Raw genomic sequence first — 26,484 nt, 5'->3', positions numbered from 1 at the left:
TATCCTTAATCTACATGGTACAAAGTTCCTAAAAATAAGAAATAATGGTACTGCAAACTCAAATACTAAATGCCCCACTTCAAAAGATACAGCCTTGTGATGGTGTGGGCTCCCTAACAAGTTCAATTTATAAAAGTGAACTTCAAAAAGAAACCAATCTGGAGTTTCTGTTGTGGCTCAGTGGGTTAAGAACCCAACTAGTGTCCATGAGGATGCAGGTTTGATCCCTGGCTTCACTCAGTGGGTTAAGGAGATGCAGCTTGGATCTGGCATTGCTGTGGCTGTGGTATAGACTGGCAGCTGCAACTCCAGTTGAACCCCTAGCCTGGGAACCTCCATATGCTGCAGGTGAGGCCCTAAAAAAGAAAAGAAAAGAAACCAATCTGGGAAAACCACACATTCTCAAACAAGGTTCATTCTCCATAAGGACATTAGAGAGTGTTCAGTGAGTCTTAACAAAAAGCATACCACTTACATCAAATAAGTTGTCCTGTTCAACCGACTGCTGTAAAGTTTTTTCTGACTTGCGAATCTTTCTTGTCCCCCCTCGGGGGAAGCTTTCTTCCATGGTTGCCATGTTTGGCTCTCCTAAAAACAATGCAAATAGTTGGTGAGATGTAGCTTTGGTGTCAAGACTATGATCAATGGGCAAGAGATAAAGCTTTCTAGCCCCAATGTGCTAGAGAGCATTCAGGACAGCATTTAAGAAATGGATGGTTTGATGCCAGGCAACAGGCAATCCATAATTCATCTTTCCAAAAATCTTTGCTTCAAAAGCACAAGTCCACACATTTTCCTCTAGTAAAAAGTGCTATATTGGAGTTACTGTCATGGCACAGCAGTTAATGAACCCAACTAGTATTGATGAGGATACAGGTTCGATCCCTGGCCTTGCTCAGTAGGTTAAGGATCCGGTGTTGCCGTGAGCTGTGATGTAGATTGCAGACGTAGCTCGGATCCCATATTGCAGTGGCTGTGGCACAGACCAGCAGCTATAGCTCCGATTTGACCCCTAGCCTGGGAACCTCCATATGCCATGGGTGCGGCTCTAAAAAGCAAAAAAAAAAAGCTATAGATTCAATGTAGTAAATATCACTAAGCTTAATTCACAGATACACAAACAAATATATATATAAGCCCCTACCTTCAAAGCATATGCACACTTTTTCGTCTTTTTTTTTTTTTGGCTGCACCTGTGGTATGTGGAAGTTCCCAGGCCAGGCACTGAACCCACGCTACAGCATTGACAAGGTGGGCCCTTAACCCAATAAGATACAAGGGAACTCTGAACAGACACACTTTTAAGAACAATTATGCAAATAATTTAAAATACAAATCAATTTATAAACTATCAACAAAGAAGCAGGAAATAATGAGGCTTTGGTAAAAGAGGAAAACAAAAGAAGCTTTTGGGCTATGTGTTAAAAGATAAATAGAATCTTGATAGGTGGAAAGGGAAAAGCAGAAGGAATGTGAGGAAAAGCATGGGAAAAGAAAAAGCAAATTATTTTGATAAGCATCAGCATCATGTCTGTCAAACTGTTGTTCAAAGGCTTGCTCTTGCCTTCCTTTGGAGAAAAGTTCAACTAGACCATAAAGTGATAAAAAGCATAATAAGTGGAGTTAAATTCTAAAAGACAGCTTGGGCTTTCTGTTTCAGAGCTCTCATTAGACGTGAATAGATTAACATTTACTTTGGCAAGTCTGAGCCTTAAGTAAAGGAAAAGATAAAACAGTAACCAAAAAAAAAAAAAAAAAAAAAAGACTGCAGGCTATAGACTGGACTGGAGGAGAGAGGACTGAAGGAAGGTAATCTGGTAGAAGGCTTCAATTGCAGCACAACAGAAATCATGAGAACCAGAACTAGGTATAAACGAGAACGGAAGATTAGTGGGGTTGGTTCTGAAAGACACTTGGAAATAGGAATCTAGAAAGGCTTGAGACTGTGAAAGAGGCGAGGACCTAAAATGAACCTAGGAGTTGGAATCAGGAACGGATAGATATGTTTCGAAAAAATAAGAAAGTGCCGTGGGGTCAAGATTCCTGGGAGTTTGACCCTTAATCTCATTTCAGACCAGGGGAAACTGAAGTTTCAAAAGAGTAAAGCAGCAATCCAGCGGCAAAGAAGAGAATTAAGCTACCTTCAGGGGACAGATCCTAAAGTTACAGGAGCAAGTCAAGCAAAGCCGGCTTCTAAGCGGGTGCATGGTAGGGACCTGGAGGACTTAGTTCTGGAACAGACCTGGAAGCCACGACGTTTCCTCCCTTGTCGCCTTTACCCACACTCACCAAGCCAGGGACGCCAGCACTTCTACTTCGGAGGCCGCGCCACTGTGATCACACACGCGGAGACCCGCACGCCAGCAGCCCAACTCCGCCCTGCCGGAAGCGAGGGCGGGCTCTGCGCCCCACTTCCGTTACTACACTATGGAGTCCTACAGAGCGAGGGAGGAGATTTGAATACCGGAAGCGGAAGGGCGGGCCTCGAGCCGCAGCCAATCGACGTAGAGGGCCGAGTCGGTAAGGCCCGTTGAACGCGTGCGGGGGAGGAGGTTTCTTCCGGCCGGAGCGAGGGGGCAACTGGATACGTTGAAGGACACAGGCTGCGGAGTTTGTGCATTTTCGAAGGTGGGTGTGGAGGGGAGACCGGGCTCTGACCTCGCGCCTCCACTTTATGGGGCCAGCCTAGAATAGGACTGTTTTCTGGTCCAGGAACACCGCGAGGTCTTTGCTTTGGAGGGGCGAGACGGGGGGGTGAATGAAAAGGAATTGGAGAAAATGATGGCCGCGAGGGGTCGGATAGTGGCTAGGAAGCCTCAGTGAGAGGTAAAGGCCCTTAAAATGCATTTTCCGGTAAAGAAAAAAGGTCCGCAGCGAAGGGAGTCCGCCAAGGTCACCGAGTGACGTAATTTTGGATGAGAACTTCTGGCCGAATTAATCTCCTTTCCCATGTATGCGTATAGTAGTTTGTTTTCACTGAGCTGTGTTTAGGAAGTTGGCCAGCCAGGCGTTCTTTAGTTGTGGTGCAGCCTTTGTCAAACAGGAGTGAGCGTAGGCGGGCCCCTGCAGTTCGCCAGACCCGCTGGTTAGATGCAGCCTGTGTTCAATCAGCGGGAAGACCTTTCCTAGAAGGTAGCCAGAAGAGGACTGTAAACTCCTTGCAGTGCAAGAAGCTGCTTCTGGTACCTGAGCAGCTTTCACTCGTCTCTGCCTCGTAATCTCACTCATCATTCTAGGTAAACGTCCAGTCAGACAGAAAAAAACAGTATCGGGAAAACAAAGTAGCGAGGGCATTTGGTCGCTTTGGGCCTTTTCTGAAGTGCCCACTTATCGGTGAAGAGAGGAATGGAAAGATTGATTATATTTAATAGTAGTTTGCCGCTCAATTAGAAACAAAAGTGAAGACCCCATCGCTTAGACTTTGCCATAGGCTACCATTTAACAATGGTACGGTTATTTTTAGTCTTAGGTAATTTTCTTCATTACTATCTGTCTAAGCTGAAGTATGACTCAAAAGGAAAGCAAGTTTCAGTTCAGTTACTCCACGAAGGACACTCTAACACAAGGATTCCTGATCTTTGCCCCAAAGTAACCTGCGATTTGCTGAGGATGCAGACCCAGGTGTTTCCAGGCTTTGTTCCAGTTATTTATCAGCAGCATCCCACTTCCCCCTCCAACTCAGCATTTCAAGAGTCTTCCTCTAAGACCTAGACTAAATTGTGATTCCTATACTATACCTTTTCCTACCGTCGGAATTAGCCCTGTGTAGAATATTGCAAACATCAGTCTTCCTTTTATATTGTGTAGAGAGAAATTAAAATTTTTGTTACATAAGGTAGTGGTGATTATAGTTAATAATTGGACAAAGTTAAGCCCTTGCCTTCTGTCGGGTTTCTTCTAGAAACCTAGTGGATATTATAAGAATCCACAAATCTATCCTGAAGATGAGCGGGAAAGCATATCTTTATTTTAATAAGTTTACTGAAGGTAAATCAATACAAAAGCTACATCATAAAGGTTTCTTTAAATGGAGATTTCCCTACTTGGATTGGACTGGCCAAAGCCCCTGAGGTGGCCCAAGGAAGCTTAGAATCCTTCACTGCTCCAAGAACTTTCTTGAAATAGTGTTCAGAATTAAGGTCCCTTGTCCAGATTTTTATTGCCACTTCTATGCAGGTGAATGCCTCTGAAGGCCTTTGAATGGTGAACCTGAGCGTGCCATTTTCCATAGCAACAACTTCCTCACAGGTCTCCCACTTCCATTTCTTCAAGAGCCAGCCAAGTCACTGTCACTGCCTACCAATCTCGACCGGACCTCGACCGGCTCGTCTATGTTGCCAATCGACTCGGCGTGGCGTCGGTCGTGGTAGATAGGCGGTCATACAGACGAATTTTCCAGTGTTCTGGTGACCTTTGAATGTGCCTTTTTTTATTTTTTATTATAATAAAAGAAATACACACCTTTGTAAAATACGTAGGTTCTGTAGATGTAACCCCTCTTAAAAATTTGCTATATACTCTTCCAGAGTTTTTTCCTATTTAATTACGAATGAGCATTTATTTGGGTTTCTGTTTGCTGCAGTGTTTTTCAAACTTTAATATGCATCAGAATCACCTAGAGGGCATATTAACACTGACTGCTGGGCCTCAGCATTTATCTGATAAGGCCCAAAATGCTGTGTTTCTAACAAGTTTCCTTTGAGGTTGTCAGTCTAGGGACCAGACTTTGAAAACCATTAACATGCTCTATAATATAATGTCCAGAAATAGGATGTTTTTAATATTTAACTTTACATGGGAACATCTTTCCATGTCTGTATATAGAGATCTCCATGCATTCTATCTTCCTTTAATGGAAACCATTACTTATCAGTATCCTGTAGGTGAACTTTTAGTTCATCCAGTTTTTTATTTTCATAAAGTGTATTTCAGTTACCATCCTTGAACCATATAACATGTTTCCACTGTGTAATTTTGTTTGTTTTTTGTCTTTTTAGGGCCGTACCCGTGACATAGGGAGGTTCCCAGGCTAGTGGGCCAGTCAGAGCTGTAGCTGCTGGCCTTCGCCACAGCACTCCAGATACTTAACCCACTGAGCAAGGCCAGGGATCAGACCTGCGTCCTCATGAATACTGGTCAGATTCTTTTCTTCTGAGCCACAATGGGAACTTCTGGTAATACTTCTATAAGGATAAATTCCTGGAGAAAAAATAAACCAGCTTAGATAAAAGGGTATACTAATTTTAGAATTTGATAGATATTGCAGAATTGCACATTAGTAAGGTTGTACCACTTTACACTCCCTCCAGGCCACAGAAAGAACGCTTATTTTCCCACATTCTCAATACCACTGCCTGTTATCATAAATTTGTCTTTGCAGTCTGATGGTTAAATATTGGTCTCACTTTACATTTCTTTGACTAATCATGATGTTGATTATCTTTCTGTGTTCCACCTTTTTGCTTTTGGCCACCTTTTCTTTTACTTAAGATGATTAAAATATTTGCCCATGTTTTCTTCCGGATATTTTGGTTTCACTATTTGTATTTAAATCTTTCGATCTGTTTTAAAAGGAGTAGGATTTCAGCTCCGCTGCCCCCACCCCATCAATAGTATTTATCAATTCCATTTAGTAAATGATCTCTCCTTCCCCTTCTTTCCCTTACCAGGGAGGTCCCAAATTATTTTTTTTTTTAAATTGTAAAAGGGGGTTGCAAAGTGAACTGTTTAGTTGGCTGTTACCCTTCTGAAAAACTGAGAAGTAGCACAAGCTCTAGCTTTCAACTCTGGTCTTAAAACTGATTAATTCCATGTACAGCATACCATGCTCTAGAGACAGGAATGAAATTGAGCAATATTGGGTCAGAGGATGGACTTAGAGGAACTACTGTGTTCTCTACCTTTGCTGAGTGATTTGATGTATATTCCAGTCTGTTTTGTAAGTTTCTCTAATCAGCAAGGTGTTTTCCTACCACTTTGCTACTGCTTTGTTGTGTAATATGTAAAATTTATAGTATTTAGATGCACTGACTTCATGAGTTTTTTAATTAAAAAATTAATTTTCTTTTAAACTGCATCCAAACCAATTTGTTGCTTTCTTTCTTTTTTTAAAAGATTGAAACCATGGCAGGTCCAGAAACGGATGCCCAATTCCAGTTCACTGGTATCAAAAAATATTTCAACTCTTACACTCTCACAGGGAGAATGAATGTAAGTATTAATGAGACCTAAACAGTTATGTTTTAGAATAATATAGGTGTGACAACAATTCCTGTTTATTTTTTCCTTTCTTTTTCAGTGTGTGCTGGCCACATATGGAGGTATTGCTTTGCTAGTCTTATACTTCAAGTTAAGGTCTAAAAAAACTCCAGCTGTGAAAGCAACATAAATGGTAAGAAGTTAATGTTTTAAAGTTTATTAACTTTGGGAGTTCCAGTCGTGGCTCAGTGGTTAATGAATCTGACTAGGAACCTTGAGATTGCAGGTTCGATCCCTAGCCTTGCTCGGTGGGTTAAGGATCCGGCATTGCTGTGTCTGTGGCCTAAGCCAGCAGCTACAGCTCCAATTAGACCCCTAGCCTGGGAACCTCCATATGCTGCAGGAGCAGCCCTAGAAAAGGCAAAAAGTAAAAAATAAAGTTTATTAACTTCAGAATTTTGATGTTCAGGAGTTTTTTTCCTTTCACTATAGAAATATATTGTCAGGAGTTCTCTTATGGCACATTGGGTTAAAGATCCCGCATTGACACTGCAGCAGTTCAGGCTCACTGCTGTGCTAAGAGTTCAATCCCTGGCTTGGGAACTTCCATGTGCCACAGGCACGGTCAAAAAAAAGAACTATATTGTCATCATTTTGCAAAATTTCTCACAGTCAAGAAAAAAATAGGGAGTTCCTGTTGTGGCTCAGTGGTAACCAGTCTTATCATCCATGAGGATGCAGGTTCAATCCCTGGCCTCTCTCAGTGGGTTAATTATCTGGTGTTGCTATGAGCTGTGGTGTAGGTTGCAAATGCAGTCAGATCCTGCATGCAGCTGCAGCTCCAATTCAACCCCTAGCCTGGGAACTTCCATATGCCACACATTCAGCCCTAAAAAAAGGCCAAAAAATGGGGGGGGGGGGGATATAAAAATATTGTCCATGTCCCCTTACCCTGACAATTTTTGTTAACATTTTGGTTTAGCTCCTTTTTAATGTATTTATTTGGTTTCTAATCACTGATTTCTCTGTAATTTTGTCTTATAACATGTACTCTATAATTTGAATGCACGAGTGGTCATGGATATGTGATTTATTTTACAGAGGAAATTAGAATTTTTTAAATATAAATAACATTACAACACTTTTGAATAAAGTGTGATTGTTTTCTTAAGCTGAAGTGTTTTCACAAAAGGTTGTAGGGCATCTAGTTTTGTGCCCGAGGCAGTATTAAATCATGTGTTTCTGATTTTTGTTAATTTGATGAGTAAAAATAATTTTTTTGATGACAGTGTATATTTTTTCCATTTGTTTAGCATTTGTGTTTTTCTTAACATCCTCTTCATGTTTTTCTCATTTAATGTTTGAGACTTTCTCTTTGTAAAGACTTTCTTTCTCATATAAGTTGAAAATATATTTTGGTTCTTGGTAGTTTGTTTGCTAGTTTCAAATTTTTATGTAAGCAATTCTGTCTTTGCCTTAAATCGCCTTAGACTTTATTTTCTTCTTATAGTGCCACTCAACCCCCATTTGCCTTTGCTTGAGTGAATAAATATTTGTTGTGTTAGTAGTAGATGATGTGCACAAAACCCAGATCCCTTTATTGTAACTCTCCATGACATGAAAATTTTCCTCTGCTCTTAAGAGCTTTACCAATCCCAAAACTATTGACTTTAGGGGACTGCATATCCCAGAATGCAGTGGTCCAAGGCTTCTTCCAACAAAACAGGTGGGGTTTTGCCCAATTTTTCATATTAGGTACCTCTAAACTTGGTTTTTACGACGGGGATACTACCATCCTCCCTGTTTTCTATTGTTACTTTCTGTACTAGGCTTTTCCAGTGGTACATGCTTAGGATCATGCTGAATTATTGGTAGCTCTTTTGCTAAAGATAGTGTTAGGTTAAATTGTTTTAAGCTGAGGGACACCTACATTGTGAGGGGTTACTGACTCCATTGAGAATCTAATGAATTTGCATTCCATTTCAGAGGGATTCGTGGATAGTTCTGTACTAGTAATTACTGAATGTTTTAAAAGTAGAGTTGAACATGTTTGTGTCTAAACTATTCTTTGCTTTGTTTATAGGATTCTAAACTGTACCTCATCTGTTAAGTTCCCATGCCTGAAGAAGCTAATGTCAACTCATCATGTGATAGTCAATTTATACAATAAATTATGAATCTGGAAAAGCTGGTTGTCTTTATTTACAAGATATCAAAAATATAAAAACTGTACAAAATGCAACAAAGGCAAAAAACTGGCAGTGACTTGGTCTAAATCTTTTAAGTTTCCCAAAGCAAGGCTCAGTACTGGAGGTAAGCAACTGAAATGTCTGACTTCAAGTGTACTAGGTTGTATGTAGCCATTTTAGCTGAAGTAGAACATGGAAGTTAATTTCTTCACCTGGTTTATAGTGTGTTTGGGTGCACTCAAAATCCAATGGGTATAAATTCAGATGTCAGTGGATGGTTGTACTTCATCTATTTCTCAGAAAGGAACCGTAGTTCACCCTACCCAGCTAACCATACATTCCACTAATCATAAGCCAAGCAAAAATGTTAGCAGATCATTTAACATAGTTCTTGAGTGCCATACAGTAACTACATTTACAGCAGAAACATACATGCTCATAGAATTCTTCAGCTAAAATTTAGGATGGTATTATATTACTCAATTTGAATCTTGAAGCAGGATGAATTATTGAAGTCGATTTCTTTTCTAGACATAATAAATTAAAATAGCACTTGAACAGAAAATGCATAGTTTCCACGCAATCCAAAGCACCATAAATGTCCCCTCCACGAACATAATACCTCTTATTCAACTAACGGAAATTAGTTAAATGTGGTTGCTATAGAAACGTGGAACGGTCCTGTTCAGAATTTCCAAGCAGCATACTTCCAGATCCATATAGACAAAACATTCTTTGTAGCTTAAATATTAATCACTGAGGTATTTGCTTTTAGTCTCCCTTTTTCAAACAGTAGCTTCCAAAGGTCTTTAATACCGATGGTTTATTGTGGACTATAAGCTCCTGCAGCTAGAACCAAGTTTCTTCGAGTAAAATGGAGGTGTACAACGGGTGTTGATTTGGTCATATATGTTCCCAACAATAACTCCTGTGAATTCTCAGGTAAATTTATATGGCCAGTGGCTGTAGTAAAGTCATCAGTCTCTAAATCTTCAAATGCTTTGACAGCATCCCATAACCGTACTGTATTATCCATTGAACCTAAGGGGAAATAAAGGAAACCATTTAGTAGCATCTACCATATTTAGATTCTGACATTCTGTCAAGTATGCTTTATGCATTTACTGTGTATTTCCGGTAGAAAAAAAATATCCAAACTTGATTAACAACTCTAATCCCTCTAAAGAAGCCTTTCAAGCAGTAGTTTAACATGAGAAGTCAATATACATGTAGAGTGACACTCTGGAATCAGGGCTAAGAAGCAAAACCTAGAACAGCAGCACTTATTTTGCCATCATCAACATTCAGTGCTTCTTTTAAATAGACCACTGACCCTTTACCACAAAGCCATTTCTAGTCATTTACCTGATGCCAAAATTTCACCATCTCTACTAAATCTAAGTGAACAGACTGTATCGGTGTGGCCTTTTAATTCTCCAACCATCAAACCATGTCCAATGTCCCAAAGGAGTACTCTGCCATCTGTTGCTCCTGTAGCCAGGAATCTCCCATTGGGAGAAAATGTCAAGGAATGAATTGGTCCCTAGAAGTCCATGGAAAGAATCAAAAGTAGGATTAAAAATATCTAAGAAAATAAGACAAAAGTTAGAATTATAAAGTTTAGTGGTATGAATAGTATCTTTAAAATGTATGTGTCACTGGTTAATTTTTAAACTATTTATCTCAAAAAGAAGGTATAAGGTACCTTGTGTCCAGTGAAGATCCTTACACAGTTCCCATTCAGGACATCCCAGAGCCTCACGGTTCTATCTGCAGAGCCCGTAGCAACATAATTAGAATTTGGATGGAATCTGGTACAGTTCACATCAGCAAGATGACCAGCAAATATCCTTAAAGGCTGATAGTGATCCGTAGCCCAGAGCCTTTTAAAGAAATTATTGAAAACAAAAGAGTATATTTAGCAGTTAACTGTGAAATGCCAAAATTATATCCAAAATAGAGAAAAATCCATGTGAAATGTTAGCTCCAAATGGGTCCCCCTCCCTAGTTACTTGAAATACTCCCCCACACCCCAACTCCTACTCTAACCCATTGAAAAAGCATTTTTTTACCCTAGTTTTGGCCACCATGTAATTAGTTTCTAACTCAAGCTACCTCATCCTGAACTTTTGAGGAGATGACAGGGAAACAAAGGCTCATGGTGGTTATATAAGACAAGGTTTAGCATCCGGTTGGGGAGAGGGTGGCCATGGACTCTTAGTATAGACATAATAGTTTTGTCCCAAATTTGTTTTCAAATAAAGACTTATATATGCTGACATTCTCAAAAAGTTGGTCCTAAATAAGTGAAAATGAGTTTGGCTCAAGTTTATAATTCCAAACAAGAAACCATTCTGCTCTGTTCCTTAAATAGACCCAATCCTAAACTCACAATATTCTTACCGAGCTACTCGATCATGGCCCCCCGACACAAAATAATATCCATATGGAGAAAACTGTGTGTCCCACACTGGATAGTTGTGTCCTTTATATCCCACCAAGCAAGTAAACGTTTGAAGACTCCACAATCTCACAGTTCCATCCTCTGAAGAGGAAAGCAGGTAGTTTCTGAGAGAAGAGAAGGTAATATATTTGATTCCTAGAATAACTCAGTTTATCTGTCTAGTTTCTCTGCACATCTGAATATATTAAGTATAGCTAATTGACATGCTACATCTCAATTTTAAAACCTGAAATTAACAGTAGATAACGAGTTGAAAGTACCAACTAATGTTAGCTGTGACACTCTACATCTGTGCACCTACTGAATGAGGTTAGATTTTTTTGTTTTTGTTTTTTTGTTTTTTTTGGTTTTTTTTTAGGGCCACACCCACGGCATGTGGAAGTTCCCAGGCTAGGCGTCAAATCAGAGTTGCAGCTGCCAGCCCACACTACAGCCACAGCAACCCCAGATCTGAGCTGAGTCTGCAACCTACACCACAGCTCATAGCAATGCTGGATCCTTAATCCACTGAGCAAGGCCAGGGCAAACCCGCACCCTTGTGTTTTGTCAGGTTTGTTACCCGTTAGCCACCATGGGAACACCTAGATTATTTTAAAAACATGTACATTATGAGAAAAATCACAGTTCAGGCAGAAAAAAAAGGTAATGACAAAAAGTATGGTCAAATAAGGTCACCTGAGAAGGGGTTCTAAGAAATGTGATGTCACATAAAATTCATTTTTTTACTTTAAGATGGAGACGCAGAAAAAACAAAAAGGGAGTTCCCGTTGTGGTGCAACAGAAACAAATCCGACAGGTATCCATGAGGATTCGGATTCCATCCCCGGTCTCACTCGGTGGGAGATCCGGCATTTCGTGAGCTATGGCGTAGGTTGAAGACTCGGCTGTGGCTGTGGTGCAGGCCAGCAGCTGTGGTTCCAATTTGACCCCTAGCCTGTGAACTTACATATGCTGAGGCTCAGATCTGATCCCTGGCCTGGTACAGTGGGATAAACGATCCAGTGTTGCTGCAGCTGCCGTGTAGGTTATAGCTATGTCTCAGATTCAGTCCCTGGCCCAGGAACTTCAATATGCCTCATGTGCGGCCAAAAACTTTAAAAAAAAAAAGAGAGAGAGAGAGAGAGATGCTACGGAGTTCCCTGGTGGGCTAGCAGTTAAAGATTCGCCATTGTCACTGCTGTCATTCGGTTCAGTCCTTGGCCTGGGAATTTCTGCAAGCCATAGGCAGAGCAAAAAAATAATTATATAAAATAGAGATGCTGTTTTCATATCCTGTATAAGTTGTGTAAAATTTAAACCTTTTGGACCCCCCCCACCAGAAAAGCAAAAATAAAAAACAATATAGACATGTGACTAATGCTCTACTTTCTTCAGGGATAAATACAAAAGCTGAGCTACTGAGAAAATAACAGTGTTTTTCATTGAAATCAGAAGTTTCCCAGAGTTCCTGTCGTGGCTCAATGGTTAACGAATCCGACTAGGAACCATGAGGTTGTGGGTTCGATCCCTGCCCTTGCTCAATGGGTTAACGATCCGGCATTGCCATGAGCTGTGGTGTAGGTCGCAGACGTGGCTCAGATCCCACATTGCTGTGGCTCTCGCATGGGCCAGCAGCTACAGCTCCAATTAGACCCCTAGCCTGGGAACCTCCACATGGCACGGGTTCAGCCCTAGAAAAGACAAAAAATAAAAATAAAAAATAAGTTTCCCTATGGAGTTCCCGCTGTGGCTCAGCAATTAACGAATGGGACTAGCATCCATGAGGATGCAGGTTCAATCCCTGGCCTAGCTCAGTGGGTTAAGGATCTGGTGTTGCCATGAGCTGTGGTGTAGACGCGGCTTAGATCCTGCATTGCTGTGGCTGTGGAAAGGCCAGCAGCTACAGCTCCAATTGGACCCCTAGCCTGGGAACCTCCATATGCCATAGTGCAGCCCTAAAAAGACAAAAAAAAAAAAGTTTCCCTCAGGTAAAAATGTACCCTCTGGCTAAATCCTATAAATAACAAAAATTCTCATTCTCAAAGTTTCATCAAGATGAAAGTCTTGGAGTTCCCGTCGTGGCGCAGTGGTTAACGAATCCGACTAGGAACCATGAGGTTGCGGGTTTGATCCCTGCCCTTGCTCAATGGGTTAACGATCCGGCATTGCCGTGAGCTGTGGTGTAGGTCGCAGACGTGGCTCGGATCCCGCGTTGCTGTGCCTCTGGGGTAGGCTGGCATCAACAGCTCCGATTAGACCCCTAGCCTGGGAACCTCAATATGCCGCGAGAGCGGCCCAACAAATGGCAAAAGACAAAAAAAAAAAAAAAAAAAAAAAAAAAAAGATGAAAGTCTTGATGGGTTGAAAGTTATTACCTGTCCAATAAGACACAGATGGTATTAGGAAAACAAAATACTTTCCCCCCATTTCCACAGAACGTTAGAGATCATGAAAAATAGGCAAACACTTATTTGTGGGTTCCAAAATACTTTTTTTCACACTTTTCAATATTCTTTTAGCTTTTTGATTATACAAAGCTAAATCTTCAATTGAGAGGTAAGATGCCTTTAATATCAGGATTCCCTGCTGTGAATTTGGAGATGACAGAGGACAGCAGTAGCCAAAAAACCCAAGGCAGGAACCCAAAGAAGCAACTCAACCCCTGCTGGAGCTAACACAACACTAAAGCTAATTTTTATTAGCAAAACCCTGAAGCTATGAATCTTTTTCTTTCTTTCTTTGGCTGCACTCACAGCATAAGCTATGCATCTTCATTCTGTAAATGTGGGTACTGTACACCAGTACCCCAAGATGAATTAGCAGATGACAAGATTCTAAAATAAAATCACAGGCGATCATGAGATCTTTCTAACAGAATTTTCCCCAACATTTGTATAATGTTTCCAGGAGCTACACTCTCAATATGATACAGCAGTATTTCATTTTCAGTGTTTGTATTTTACCTATCCGGACTGAAGCTGGCTCCATAGACAGGCCCGCTGTGACCATACAAAATCTTCAACTCACTTGCTGTTTTCTCATCCATGATTCTTTCTAAGACATCATCAGATTCTTTATCTATCAGGCTAAGATCTAAAATGGTCCAGAAATATTAATGTTTAAAATAATATTCATTAAAACATTTTAAGGCAATTACATCGTAGTTCAGGAGAAGAACTAACATTTGAACAAGTCATTCTACATACCAACCATTCTGTTAATTCCTCTCAATTAGATGCTATCATCTTAGTGTATAAGAGAAGAAAGTGAGGTTCAGAACAGTTAATAAAATGCCAGAGTGCACACAGCTACTTAGTCTCAGAACAAGGGCTAAACTCACATTTATCCACTATATCACAATGTTTCACAAAATAAAACTACAGAAATATTCAAATAAATTTTAAAATGTATTATCTTGTTTAAACAATACAGTTAGCAAGAAACTTTAAAATGTAACCCTGACCTTATTAGTTCATTTTAGCCATGGCTAAAACAACATACTCTCCCACTAATTACTTTAAACACTGTGGGTTTTTTTTTTATTCACAAGCAAAACAATCATAATATGTTAGATTTTTTAACCTTAGCAAGTTTTCTAGCCTAATTCCTTCATTCTACAGATGAGAAAACTTATGACCAGAGAAATTAACCCACTCTAGCTACTCCAGTCTTCTGATGCACTGCAAGGCATTTTTCACTGGTGGGAAAAGTAAAATCAAATGAAATTCTGCTAAGATCACAATGTCTTATATATGTTCCATGGAATCAAGATTGATATGAACTAATGATGAGTTTATATCCTGACACATCATCTCAGTTACCTGCTGCTTGTTTGACACTACGAAGCTTTTTGGGTGTCACAGACCACACTCTAACAGTTGAATCTGCAAAACCTCCAGCAATCAAACTAGAGTCATCAGTGACATCCACTGCAGTGAGGCCCTGCCAATATTGAAAGAAAAAGAAAAAAAAAAAAAAAAAAAAAGCTTTATATTAAATAATACTGTTTTGGGGGTAGGGGGGATTCACAATCATATCTTAGAGAATATATAATGATAGCTACTTTTCTCATATAAACGATCATTCGAAATTTCATTCTCTTATGAAATCCACTGTTTAAAAGCACTTAGTTTGAGAACATGTCATCATTTATCCATTTTTGCCCTCCAAATTTGGAGTGCATCATCTGAAGCAAATGTTAATCATTTTTCTACTTTGCTGAATATATCCTCAGCAGCCTATTATGAAGAGTCTATAAACACATGAGGAATTTTTCTTTTTCCATTTTTTAATGGTCACATCCATAGCATATGGAAGTTCCCAGACCAGGAGTTAAACGCAAGCTGCAGCTACAGCTGCAGCAATGCTAGATCCTTTAACTCACTACACCGGGCCAGGGATGGAACTCACAACTCCACAGTGACCCAAGCCACTGCAGTCGGATTCCTAACCCACTGTGCCACAGCAAGAACTCCAAGATATGAAGAACTTTTTTTTTTCTCCTCTTTTCTAGGGCAGTACTCGCAGCACAGAGGTTCCCAGGCTAGGGGTCTAATTAGAGCTGTAGCTGCCAGCCTACACCACAGCCACAGCAACGTGGGATCCGAGCCACATCTGCGACCCACCACAGCTCAAGGCAACGCCAGATCCTTAACCCACTGAGCGAGGCCAGGGATCGAACCCACAACCTCATGGTTCCTAGTCGGATTTGTTAACCATGACGGGAACTCCTGAAGAATTCTTAATAAAAAAATAGAAAGTTTGCATAAGTGTTTAAGTCCACGAGAGATGAACCACACAACTTTCCTATTCTCAAAGGCTAACAGAATTCTGATCTTTGAAACAAAGGGACACATATAAGCAAGATTCTGGTATAAATCGCTACAGGTCTTTTAAACACTGCCTTCTATCCCAAGCAGTGTCCAATTCTCCTTTCCTAATTGCTGCTCTTTAAGCCATATTTATATCAAGAGTTTAAATAACAGAGTTCCCGTTGTGGCTCAGCAGTGAATGAACCCGACTGGTATCCGCTGAGGATTTGTGTTTGATCCCTGGCCTCGCTCAGTGGATTAAGGGTTCAGGGTGGCTGTGAGCTGTGGTGTAGGTCAGATCTGGCGTTGCTGTGTCTGTGGCATGGGCTGGCAGCTGCAGCTCCGACTGGACCCCTAACCTGGAACTCCCATGTACCACAGGTGAGAGCCTGAAAAAAGAAAAAGAAAAAAAAAAAAAAAAAGGACAAGAGTTTAAATAAGAAAATTCCATTTTAGTTAACACATCTAAGTTTCTTTTAATGGTAATCACCATTTTACATGACTCTCCAGGCAGAAACTACCCAATTATTTCACCAACCTGGTAAGCATTGAGGAATGTATAGAAGCAAATGGAGGGTAAACAATCTGGTCCAAGGCGCACTCGTTTGGTGGTTTCTTTCATATTCATTATCTTATCCAATTTATCCGAATCTTTCAACTCAGGAAGAGGAATTCTGTGAAAGAAAAACAGACTGGAAATTACTATGGATATTAAGAAACTTGAACCCCGAAGGGAGTTCCCTTTGTGCCTCAGCGGTTATCGAGCCCGACTAGGATCCATGAGGATGCGGGTTTGATCCTTGGCCTCGCTCAGTGGGTTAAGGATCTGGTGTTGCCATGAGCAGAGGTACAGGTCATAGATGCGGCTCAGATCCTGCGTTGCTGTGACTGTGGCAGTAGGCCAGCATCTATAACTCCGATTCAACCCCTATCCTGGGAACTTTCATATGCTGAGGGTGTGGCCCTAAAATGCAAAAAAAGAAAAAAAGAAAAAAAAAATTGAACCATGAATAACATCATCTTACACTTGCACACGTGTTCCTGAGGTTTTTATCCTCACCTATTCTGAGGTGGAGCATTGGGATCTTGTTTTTTGCTTTTAGATCCAATATTGTCTTTTTTAGGCTTCTTCTTTTTAGGCTTTCCTTCTTCATTTTCTCCTTCTTCATCCTCATCATCCAAAGGCACTTCAATTTCTGGCTCTTTTAATAAACCAAAAAATACCTACGAGTCAAAAGAACCAATTTTTTCAAATTACTTTTTTGTTCATTAATACATCCTTTTCATATCTTGAGAGAAGGAATCACAATTACAATATGGTCATTTATATCCTGAAGCAGATTCTGTACTTTTCTGCCCAATAGCCAATTTCCCCTTCTTCCTTACAAACAGAACCCTGATTTTGTTGGAGCAGCAGCATGCTCAGTTAAAATCATTTTTGTTCCCAGGCTCCCTTGCAGCTAGGAATGGCCATATAATATCAGTCTGGCCAAGAGATGTGAACACAAATTATACTGAGTAGTGTTTTAGAAAAAAAATAGTTTTGCTGATAAAAAGGGAGATTCAGCAGGTCTACCTATGTCTTTCAACCTCCCCCTTCTGCCTTCCTGGAATGCATCTGCAAAGCTGGAGCTGCAATAGCCATCTGTGAACACAATGAAAAAAGCTACATTCTGAAGATGGCAGAGTGGAAAGTAGAAGGAGCCAGGGTCCTTGATGGCACTGTGGAGCCCTCATGCCAACCTAGAAGGGTCTTGCTCTTTAATTCATTTTAGGTGAGAAAAACCCGTTACTTGTTTTAGCCACTGTAGTCAGGGTTCTGTTATATGCAACCATTCCCAAATTCTCACTAATATATACATCATCCTTAGAATACGAAATTTAGTATACAGAGTAAAATTATTCCCAAACTAGCTATAAGAAAAATGTGTAAGTTATGTAGATGGAAATGCTACAATTTTTCATAATCTGCATTATATAGTTCTTAGGTTTATTCCCATACCTTTGATTTGTTTGCCTCTCGTTTAGCCTCTCCTGCCAAACTTCCCACCATCGCATCTATCTGCTGCTTACTACGCGGCATCCCATCAAAGATGTCAATGTAGAGGTGCTCCTGAACTATGTTCCATATCTGATTGTTCTGTTTCTCCTGAAGATGCCTCTTCAAGAGTTGGTACGAGTCACGGGAAATACGCAGAACAAATTTACTTGTTCGAAAATCCAACATGGTCTCATTCCCTTTCATGTGTTCCTTTTTGGTAAGACTAGATAATACTCGTAGGTCATCCTGGTAATAACATTCCTGATCTCCATGGAACCTGTTTCAGTGATTTTAAAAAGTCATTTTTCAATGTAATCATTAAGGGATCTGCCTCTCCCCCATATATTTATAAACATCCCAGAATATTTTCAACGTAGTAGTCTGAATAATCCTGGTCTAAGCTGTAGGATCAAAGTCATTAACACATTTCAAAATGATTACAATTCGGTTCTGAATTTTAATCCTAAAAATGACCAATTTCTCTAATTAAATGCATCATAAACATTTTAAGAGAATTTGAAATAAATACCACAAGTGAATGAAAGATAAAGTAGCCACCATTGGTAGAATGCCTCATTTGAATGCCATCATTGGTAGACATTAGAAAATGTCAGAATCTTTGCTCTACTAAATTTTATGTTCTCTCAAAACCTATTAGGGGCAATTTCAAACATATACAAAAGTAGAAACTAGCATAATGAATTCAATGTACCTATCACCCAGCCTCTCAACAATAATCAATGCAAGACATTCTCATAAAACCCAACATTTTTAGTGACTTCTTATAGTCTTAATATTAGATATAAATATTAAACATCTGGACTTTTATAACATGACTAAAGAACAAACATATGTTGATACCAAAGAGTGAGCACTCCCATTTACTCACCATTACCAAAGGAAATTAAATAAAGCTTTCAGCCATGGTGACATTGAGTAAATTTAAATCTACTTTTGTTTCTACAAATCTTAATTTTCCTAATAAAATAAAATGTAAAGATCATACATTGACACTCATTAAGAGCAGCAAACAATGCAAAAACATTTAGAAAACAAATGATTAAACATAAGATATTAATGCTCCAACTCTGACACACAGCCAATAGATTCCCAAACTGTTAACCTGTGTTACCCTACTATGACTCATCAAGATATGAGTTAAGAGTTTCTTGGGGACTTCCCGTCATGGGTCAGTGGTTAACGAATCTGACTAGGAACCATGAGGTTGCGGGTTTGATCCCTGGCCTTGCTCAGTGGGTTAAGGATCCAGCATTGCCGTGAGCTGTGGTGTAGGCTGCAGATGCGGCTTGGATCCCGCGTTGCTGCGGCTCTTGCGTGGGCTGGCAGCTAAAGCTCCGATTAAACCCCTAGCCTGGGAACCTCCATATGCCTCGGGAGCGGCCCAAGAAATACCAAAAAAAAAAAAAAAAAAAAAAAAAAAAAAGAGCTTCTTGGAATCCCCATTGTGGCACAGCAGAAACGAATCCGACTAGAACCATGAGGTTGCAGGTTTAATCCCTGGCCTCGCTCAGTGGATTAAGGATCCGTCGTTGTCATGAGCTGCAGTATAGGTCGCAGAGGAGGCTCAGATCTGGCATTGCTGTAGCTATGGTGTAGGCCATCAGCTGCAGCTCTGATTCAACCCCTAGTCTGGGAACCTCCATATGCCTCGGGTGCGGCCCTAAAAAGACAAAAAGACCAAAAAAAAAAAAAAAAAAAAAAGTGTTTCTGTCGTTTCTGTCTAAGATTTGAATGAAATTATAAATATCAGCCTCTTGGTGTCTGTATTAGTCACTATGCACTAAGAATAACTTCATCCGAGCATGGGTTCCTGGCGAGGCCTGAGGATGTCCACAAGGAGACAGAGGATCCCCTATGATATTCTAGCTTCCTACGTGAGGAGAGGGCTACGCCATGAGATTGGAAGAGGAAAAGGTTTTTTGATGACAGTACTATAAGAAAAATTAGCTTAGGAATTCTATCACCATCAGCCTTTTTTTTTTTTTCCAGAACACTGAGTACAAAACATTTGTTTTATATATCTTCTATGAGGCATTGTAGAATAATGAATGAATATAGTGGCACAGAAGCCAGGAGTCCTATTACTCCTCTACCCCCATTACCTGTGTTACCTGACAAGTCCTAGCTTCTGGGTCTACTGCTTATAATAAAGAGCTCTCATTCAACTGTTAAGCACCACCCCCTTTTCAAACATTCCTTTTCTGTGGCTTCTATAACTCAACCCTCTTCTGGTTTTCTTTCTGCTTCTCTGGCCTCTCCTCTTAAAACTCTTCTACTTCACCCTCTCTTCTACTCCTTTTATTTCTCTTCTACTCCAAATACTGAAGACTGAGGCCTAGTCCTTCCAATGACTTATTTCATACTCTCTCTTAGAAAATCTCATCCCTACCCATCAATGTTGCACACAACTCCATTTTATGGCTTCAGTCCCTATCTCTCCTGATTTCTAGAGCCTTATAGGTCATTTATCTATGCACTTGACATCTTTTAAATGAGTAAAAGGTATATTCAAATCTGAACTCAAGATCATCACACAACCTGACAAACCCAGTCTTCTCCCGGGTTTTCTATCTTGGCAAAGGGCAGCCTTATATCCAGCCCAGGAGAGCCAGAAACCTAGGGGTTATCAATTATACTTTCATCTCCCTTACCTCCATATCCAATCCTTCACCATGAGCCTCACAAATATGTCTCCTTCCCTTCACCAACACAATCACACCCTAATCCAGTGCTTCTCAACAGGGATAGTATTAGTATTTGAGGCAGAACAATTCTTTGCTAAGTGGGACTACCTGCACATATTGGAACTTTTGGTACCCCTAAAACACAGGATCCTCCAGCCTGGTCCTTATGACAACCAAAACACCTTTACTTTCAAAGAGCCCAGGGGAAGGAGAAATAGTATCACCCCCAGTTGAGAACAACAGCAGTAATCTCCAAAATGGTCAACCTATAATCACTCTGTCCCCCCACCATGTTTTCCCCACTGCATAAAGGTCCTTTCAAAATGCAAATCTAGGGAGTTCCCGTCGTGGCTCAGTGGTTAATGAATCCGACTGGGAACCATGGGGTTGCAGGTTCGGTCCCTGGCCTTGCTCAGTGGGTTGAGGATCTGGTGTTGCCGTGGGCTGTGGTGTGGGTCACAGACATGGCTCGGATACCGTGTTACTGTGGCTCTGCTGTAGGGTGGTGGCTACAGCTCCAATTGGACCCCTAGACTGGGAACCTCCATATGCCACAGGTGTGGCCCTAGAAAAGACAAAAAAAAAAAAAAAAAAAAAAAAAGAAAATCTAATAATGACATGGTCCTACAATGACTTCTGTAGCAGAGATGTCTCACTGTCACCAAAATCCTTTTTTTTTTCCTTTTTTCCTCCACACTAGAACACCTGAATATTAGCTGAGCATACAGATACCTAGGTAAAGACCACATTTCCTACCTCTCCTGTAGGTAGACATGACTGTTGGTTAAAGACATAAAAAAGAGAGAAGAATGTGCAGCCTTCAGGAAGGATGTGTGCCCTCTCTGTTGACTATAACACTAATGGGATTGCTTAGAGCTGGAGAGTCACCTTGTTCCATAAGTAGAAACTGCATGACAAGAATGTTACAGCAGTAAGGTCGAGAGAGCCTAGGTCTCTGATAATCATACCAGTCCTAGACTGCCTATCTTCATAAGACAGAAAAATAAACTTTCATCTTGCTAGGATAAAGCAAAAAATAAACTTTTTATTTATACCATTACTGTCTGAGTTTTCAGTGACTCTCAGCCAAATTTAATTCTAGCCAATACAACTTCCTACTTCTCTTAGGATAAACAAAGACCCTCAACATGGCCCAAGAACCTGCCTACTCCAGCCCTTAACCAACTATCCAGCTTCATGTTGCTCCACACACCACCCCTATTCTCTGCTCCAGCCGTACTGGCCTTCTTTCTCCTCTGTACCTACCACGATCCTTCCTGCACAGAGCTGTCACACAAGCTTTTCCATTGTCTCTTTCTCTGGTTAACTCCTATCCCATCTTCAGAGCTTAACTCAAGCATCATTTCCTCTGGGAGCCTTCCCTGACTTTTCCAACTAGATCAAACCACCCACAACCCCCACCCCACTTTAGGTTCTCAAAGCACCAGATAACTCTCCTTAATAAAGTACTTTTTGGGTTGCAATCTTACAATTGTGTAGTTACAGATGTATATACATTATATATACATGCTATATATACATATTGTGTATTTATAAATTCACATACTTCTCAAAGAATGATTTTGCTTCATTCTCATGTTGATTGTAGACTAGTTCCAAGTACATGTGTACAAATAGGGGATAAAAGAGTTGAGATAACTCTGCCCGATGGCAGTCCAGGGAACATTCAATGAAGTGTTTCAGTCCACTATAGTATTCTTCATACATTGTGGGGTCTCCTTGTTGGTTGTAGGCTGACAGCACAGCACTGACATCCGGCTGGTCTTCCACAGCTAGACTTCCAACTGTTTAAAAAACGAAAAACAACTCTGAAGAAAATGATGTGACATTCACCAAGAGTCTAAGGCTGTTCTGCTAAGGTCCAGAGGTGAACTGTTTCTCAGATGTTTTTCCCTCTCTTAAACTCTCTTCCCCAACACAATTACATAATCTTTGGACAGGATTCACTTTGTTTTAGTTACCCTTCCAAAACCCCTTCAGTCTGTCCCTATCTTAAAATAAAATTTTCAAATAAATACAAAAAAGGCTCAATATTTTTGCTAGAGCTACCTTATTTTATTTTTGAGGCCAGGCCAGTGACACATGGTAGTTACCATGGCAGGGATCGAACCCACACCACAGCTACAACCTGAGCCATGGCAGTCACAATGCCAGATCCTTAACTCACTGCACCACCAGGAAACTCTGGAGCTACCTTATTTTATTTTATTTTATTTTATTTTATTTATTTATTTTGTCTTTTTGCCTTTTTCTAGGGCCACACCCACGGTATATGGAGGTTCCCAGGCTAGGGGTCTAATCGGAGCTATAGCTGCTGACCTACACCAGAGCCACAGCAACTTGGGATCCGAGCCGCATCTTCAACCTACACCACAGCTCACAGCAACCCTGGATCCTTAACCCACTGAGCAAGGCCAGGGATTGAACCCGCAACCTCATGGTTCCTAGTCAGATTCGTTAACCACTGAGCCACTATGGTAACTCCTGGAGCTACCTTAAAGACAAATTTTATAAAACCCAGTATGTGCAAACCAAATAGCCATATTAATCTTCTCTACAGGCTCAGTGCAAATGGCAGCCACCACCACCAAGCCAGGCTCTGGAGTAACATTCCCAGCTCTCTGAGCTAAGTACTTTGTAACTTTCCTGTAACACATCCTATCCCACATACTTTCATATAGGTACACCAGTCACTCCCTATAAAACATAAGCATGTTAATGGTGGGGAGGACTTGCCTTCATTTCACGGCAGAAAACATGAGTATTTATTGGTAATATATACCAAACAATGATACATCTGTCAATAGAATCAGTTTGATTGTTGGAAATTTTTTAAGTTGCAATTATAGTACTGCTATGTACTTCACTGCATAATTTTTTTTTAAGTTCTTTTGGTTACTCTGATGAGCTCTTTTTCTCCTTTCTGGTTTCTGAGTTACAATCTTATAAAAAAAAAAAAAAAGATCAAGCTTCTGAAGCAATAAGAGATTACAGCAAAATAACCAACATAATTCATCCACCTTATAGTTCATTCACAAAATAGAGCATTCAGGAAAGATTCTGCTCAATCACATTTGTACACACTTCTACTTATTGGTTACAATGCTACCTATTTGTACTTCACTTCTGGCAATGTTGCAAAGATTAAGTCTCAGAAGTCCAGATTAATTTGGCTAAAGGCTCTACAGTGGATAATTTAATTCAATAAACATTCATTATTGGCTCAGGATTACCTCTGAGATTATACTGTGTATAAATTTTACTGCATGGACTTTGTGACAACAGTTTCTGGAGAAAAAGGGGAGGGGGAGCCTCAGTGTCAGGGGTAGATACCTAGGCATAAACTTATTAGTGCCTGACATTTTACATACATTATATCTGAATTTCAACAATAACGGGGGTGGGGGGGAACCTCTGGAGCTTAGGAAGAATAACAAGCAGCATCACAGAAGTAAAAGCAACAGGGACAGAAAATGAATTCGGGTCTGTCAACACCTGTTCCTAAATGAATGGTTCTCAAACTTTGCCATATACATCAATATCCCCTTGTAAGTATTTGTTTAAAACGCAGATTTCAGAATTTCCCACTGTGGCTCAGGGGAAACATATCTGACTAGTAGCTATGAGGACTCGGATTCAATCCCTGGTCACACTCAGTGGGTTAAAGATCTGGCATTGCCGTGAGCTGTGGTGTAGGTCGCAGACACAGCTCAGATCCTGCCTTGCTGTGGCTTAGGCTGGCAGCTGTAGCACGATTCCACCCCTAGCCTGGGAACTTCCATATGCCACAGGTGTGGCCCTAAAAAGCAAAATAAAATAAAATGCAAATTCCCAGAGTCCACCTGCATGGGGTCTGACTCACTAAGTCCGAAGTGACGCCTAGGAATCTGCATTCCCCTAAAAGATGGAACACTAGCGATAGTAAGCCTGTATTTTGAGAAAACTGGCTATACTATATTTCATCACTCTCTGGCTGTGTCAAAGCAAGTCCCTGGGCTCTTCTCAGACTCTTTTCTCATCTTTAAAATAGAGGTACTGTCTACCTCACAGTATAACAGTGAAAATTAAGATGCATAATTTAAAGTACACTAGTACAATATTGTACAAATATTGTTAGTGCTAATACACCCCTGCACAAGGCCCAAGAGCTTAAATAAAACGAAAGGGGCCAAAAGCCTGAACATCCCCGGCTCTCTGCGCCCACCGTCCCCGTACATCCCTGGGCTCAATAGCTCTCCAGAGCCTCTCTCTGGAACTGACAGCTAGGAAGAGGGTTTGACTGCGCAGCCGGCGCACTAGGGAAAGGGGCGGGCATGTGGCCCTAGAGGCGGGCCCAGGAAATTCAAAACAAGCCCGCAGAGGTGCAGGCCTGCCAGCCTCTGCCTTCCCTGCTTGATCTCCTACTTGCCGGTCTTGCCTCCCAGGGACCCCGCGGCTCACCTTTCCCCGGAGCCGCAGGACCTGTCGCTAAGCCCGAGACAGCAGAGGCTCCCGAAGCGGCGCTGCCGGGAGGCTCTGGGGCCGCAGGGCCGGGGCCCGAGGAAGTGACCCGGCTGAGAAGCGCGCTAGCCGTCTCAGCGCCGGCGCCGTCCGCCTCTCCCGGGGCTCCGGAGCCCGCCACTGCCTCCTCTAGCAGACGGGCCTCACGGCGCAGCGCCTCTTCGGCCTCACGGAGGTTGTTCTGCCGTAGAAACTGCAGTACAGCCAGCAGAGTCTGTCGGTCGTGGGGCCCGCCAGCCTCCGGAGCAGCGGCGGCCACCGGAGCCACCCCCGCCGGGGCAACGGCGGACACAGCCACCGAGGGCTTAGGAGTTCCACCATCCCCGCCGGCCGACGACGATGCCGCAACGTTCCCGCCACCGCCATTGGGGCCGTTGTTGGTTGCGCCACCGCCACCCTCGCCAGCGCCGTCCCCCGCCTGCGGAGGTAGCAGCGTCGGCGGTCCTTCAGGCTCTAACTTGACCGCCACCTCCGTCTGTTCCTCCGCCAGCGCCGCCATCTTGCGGCTGAGCCACCTCGCGCCGTCAAGCGTGATTGCGTTTTCGCCACATGGAGGGCGGGGAGGAGCGTTTTACGACAGCTCTGGAAGGCAATTTGCGGCAGTAGGAGGGGCGAGAAATAAGGAGAAAAAGGAATAGGAGCGAGAGCGACTTTCAAAAGTGAGTGACAAAAAGGCAGGAAGTTGGGATGAGGGACCGCCTCTTCTGTTTGCCCGATGATAATTACCGTTTATTGCGGACCGGCTATATTCAGGCACTGCGATAGACACTTTACATTATATGCCCTCATATAATTAAACAACCTCGTAAAGTACTATTATCTTCACTTTGCATTGGTTAAGCCTCCAGCATTGTCACTGCAGCAGCTCGGGTGGCCACAAGGCACAGCCAAAAAAAAAATTTTGTTTTTAAAGTAAGATTATGAAACATGGGGGGAGGAGCATTAGGGGAGATGAACAATAATTGGTTAGCATTTATTCAGCAGTGGCCAAGAGAGAAAAAACCAAATTCAGATGGTAACAATTATGAGATGGGGAAATTCATCCTATACCTCATGATCATTCAACTGATTTTTCTAATTCATTATTCGCTAATTGATATGTAATTAATTGGTAATTAGTTTAGAACTTAGATGAGAAATGCCATAAATAAACCCAGGTGTATTTACTATTCCCTGGAAAGATGTTTTACCCTATTATGAATAGTAAAACTTCTGATGCATACATCAGTCTCCTGAATTAGGTCTTAGAAACTGGATCCAGCTATACAGATGAAGCCCAGAAACTGGGACTGCAGAAGTACAGCCACTCCGTTTCCTTCTGTGGTGTCTAACCTTTTACCTGGCTTTGTCTTTTAAGTTCCACAGAGTCTGGTTTGGGACTTCAGCCAAAGCCACTTATACCACATAGAGTGGCTTTTCTGTTACACCACAAATAAAATCTGTAGTATTTTTTCTTTTCTTTTCTTTCTTTCTTTATTTTTTTATTTTATTTTATTTTATTTTATTTTATTTTATTTTTGGCCATGACCACAGCAAGCAGAAGTTCTTGGGCCAGGGGTCAAACCCATACAACAGC

The 26,484-nt window shown here is 41.3% G+C and overlaps 3 protein-coding genes and 1 non-coding gene across 9 annotated transcripts in view; 2 read left to right on the top strand and 2 right to left on the bottom strand.

Moving 5' to 3' along the window:
• PDCD11 (programmed cell death 11) overlaps positions 1-2,365 on the bottom strand; it is a 54,381-nt gene extending 52,016 nt beyond the window's left edge. For all 6 annotated transcript variants that reach the window (XR_002338757.2, XR_002338760.2, XR_002338761.2 and 3 more), the window contains exons 1-2: positions 2,290-2,365; positions 476-588 (exon numbers count right to left, since the gene is read on the bottom strand). Coding sequence is in view for 1 of the 6 variants with exons in the window: in XM_021073483.2 (XP_020929142.1) it covers positions 476-577 (102 nt within the window). In the remaining 5 variants the exon portion in view is untranslated. The remainder of the gene's footprint in view (positions 1-475; positions 589-2,289) is intronic.
• Positions 2,366-2,556: 191 nt separating this feature from the next.
• On the top strand, positions 2,557-8,385 carry ATP5MK (ATP synthase membrane subunit k). Its single transcript, XM_021073491.2, has 4 exons — positions 2,557-2,628; positions 6,115-6,210; positions 6,299-6,391; positions 8,282-8,385. Exons 2-3 carry the CDS (start codon positions 6,124-6,126, stop codon positions 6,386-6,388), a joined length of 177 nt encoding a protein of 58 aa, XP_020929150.1. The 5' UTR covers positions 2,557-2,628; positions 6,115-6,123; the 3' UTR covers positions 6,389-6,391; positions 8,282-8,385.
• Positions 4,297-4,376, top strand: MIR1307 (microRNA mir-1307). Its single transcript, NR_035394.1, has one exon. It is a non-coding gene; the product is annotated as a microRNA mir-1307 (primary transcript).
• On the bottom strand, positions 8,370-25,444 carry TAF5 (TATA-box binding protein associated factor 5). Its single transcript, XM_021073484.2, has 11 exons — positions 24,849-25,444; positions 21,955-22,192; positions 17,644-17,959; positions 16,702-16,865; positions 16,180-16,315; positions 14,652-14,772; positions 13,794-13,923; positions 10,791-10,955; positions 10,093-10,270; positions 9,753-9,930; positions 8,370-9,428 (listed from the first exon to the last, which is right to left on the bottom strand). The coding sequence occupies exons 1-11, from the start codon at positions 25,405-25,407 to the stop codon at positions 9,211-9,213; spliced, it is 2,403 nt and encodes an 800-aa protein (XP_020929143.1). The 5' UTR covers positions 25,408-25,444; the 3' UTR covers positions 8,370-9,210.
• Positions 25,445-26,484: the final 1,040 nt, after the last annotated feature.

Source organism: Sus scrofa, chromosome 14, assembly GCF_054392235.1.
Source record: "Sus scrofa isolate SSC_HxYL_T2T_F1_AM1 chromosome 14, Sscrofa_HxYL_maternal_Yorkshire_Landrace_v2.0, whole genome shotgun sequence".
NCBI classification, from domain to species: domain Eukaryota; kingdom Metazoa; phylum Chordata; class Mammalia; order Artiodactyla; family Suidae; genus Sus; species Sus scrofa.
The sequence above is the reverse complement of the archived record's forward strand: the minus strand, read 5'-3'. Positions and strand labels throughout refer to the sequence as shown.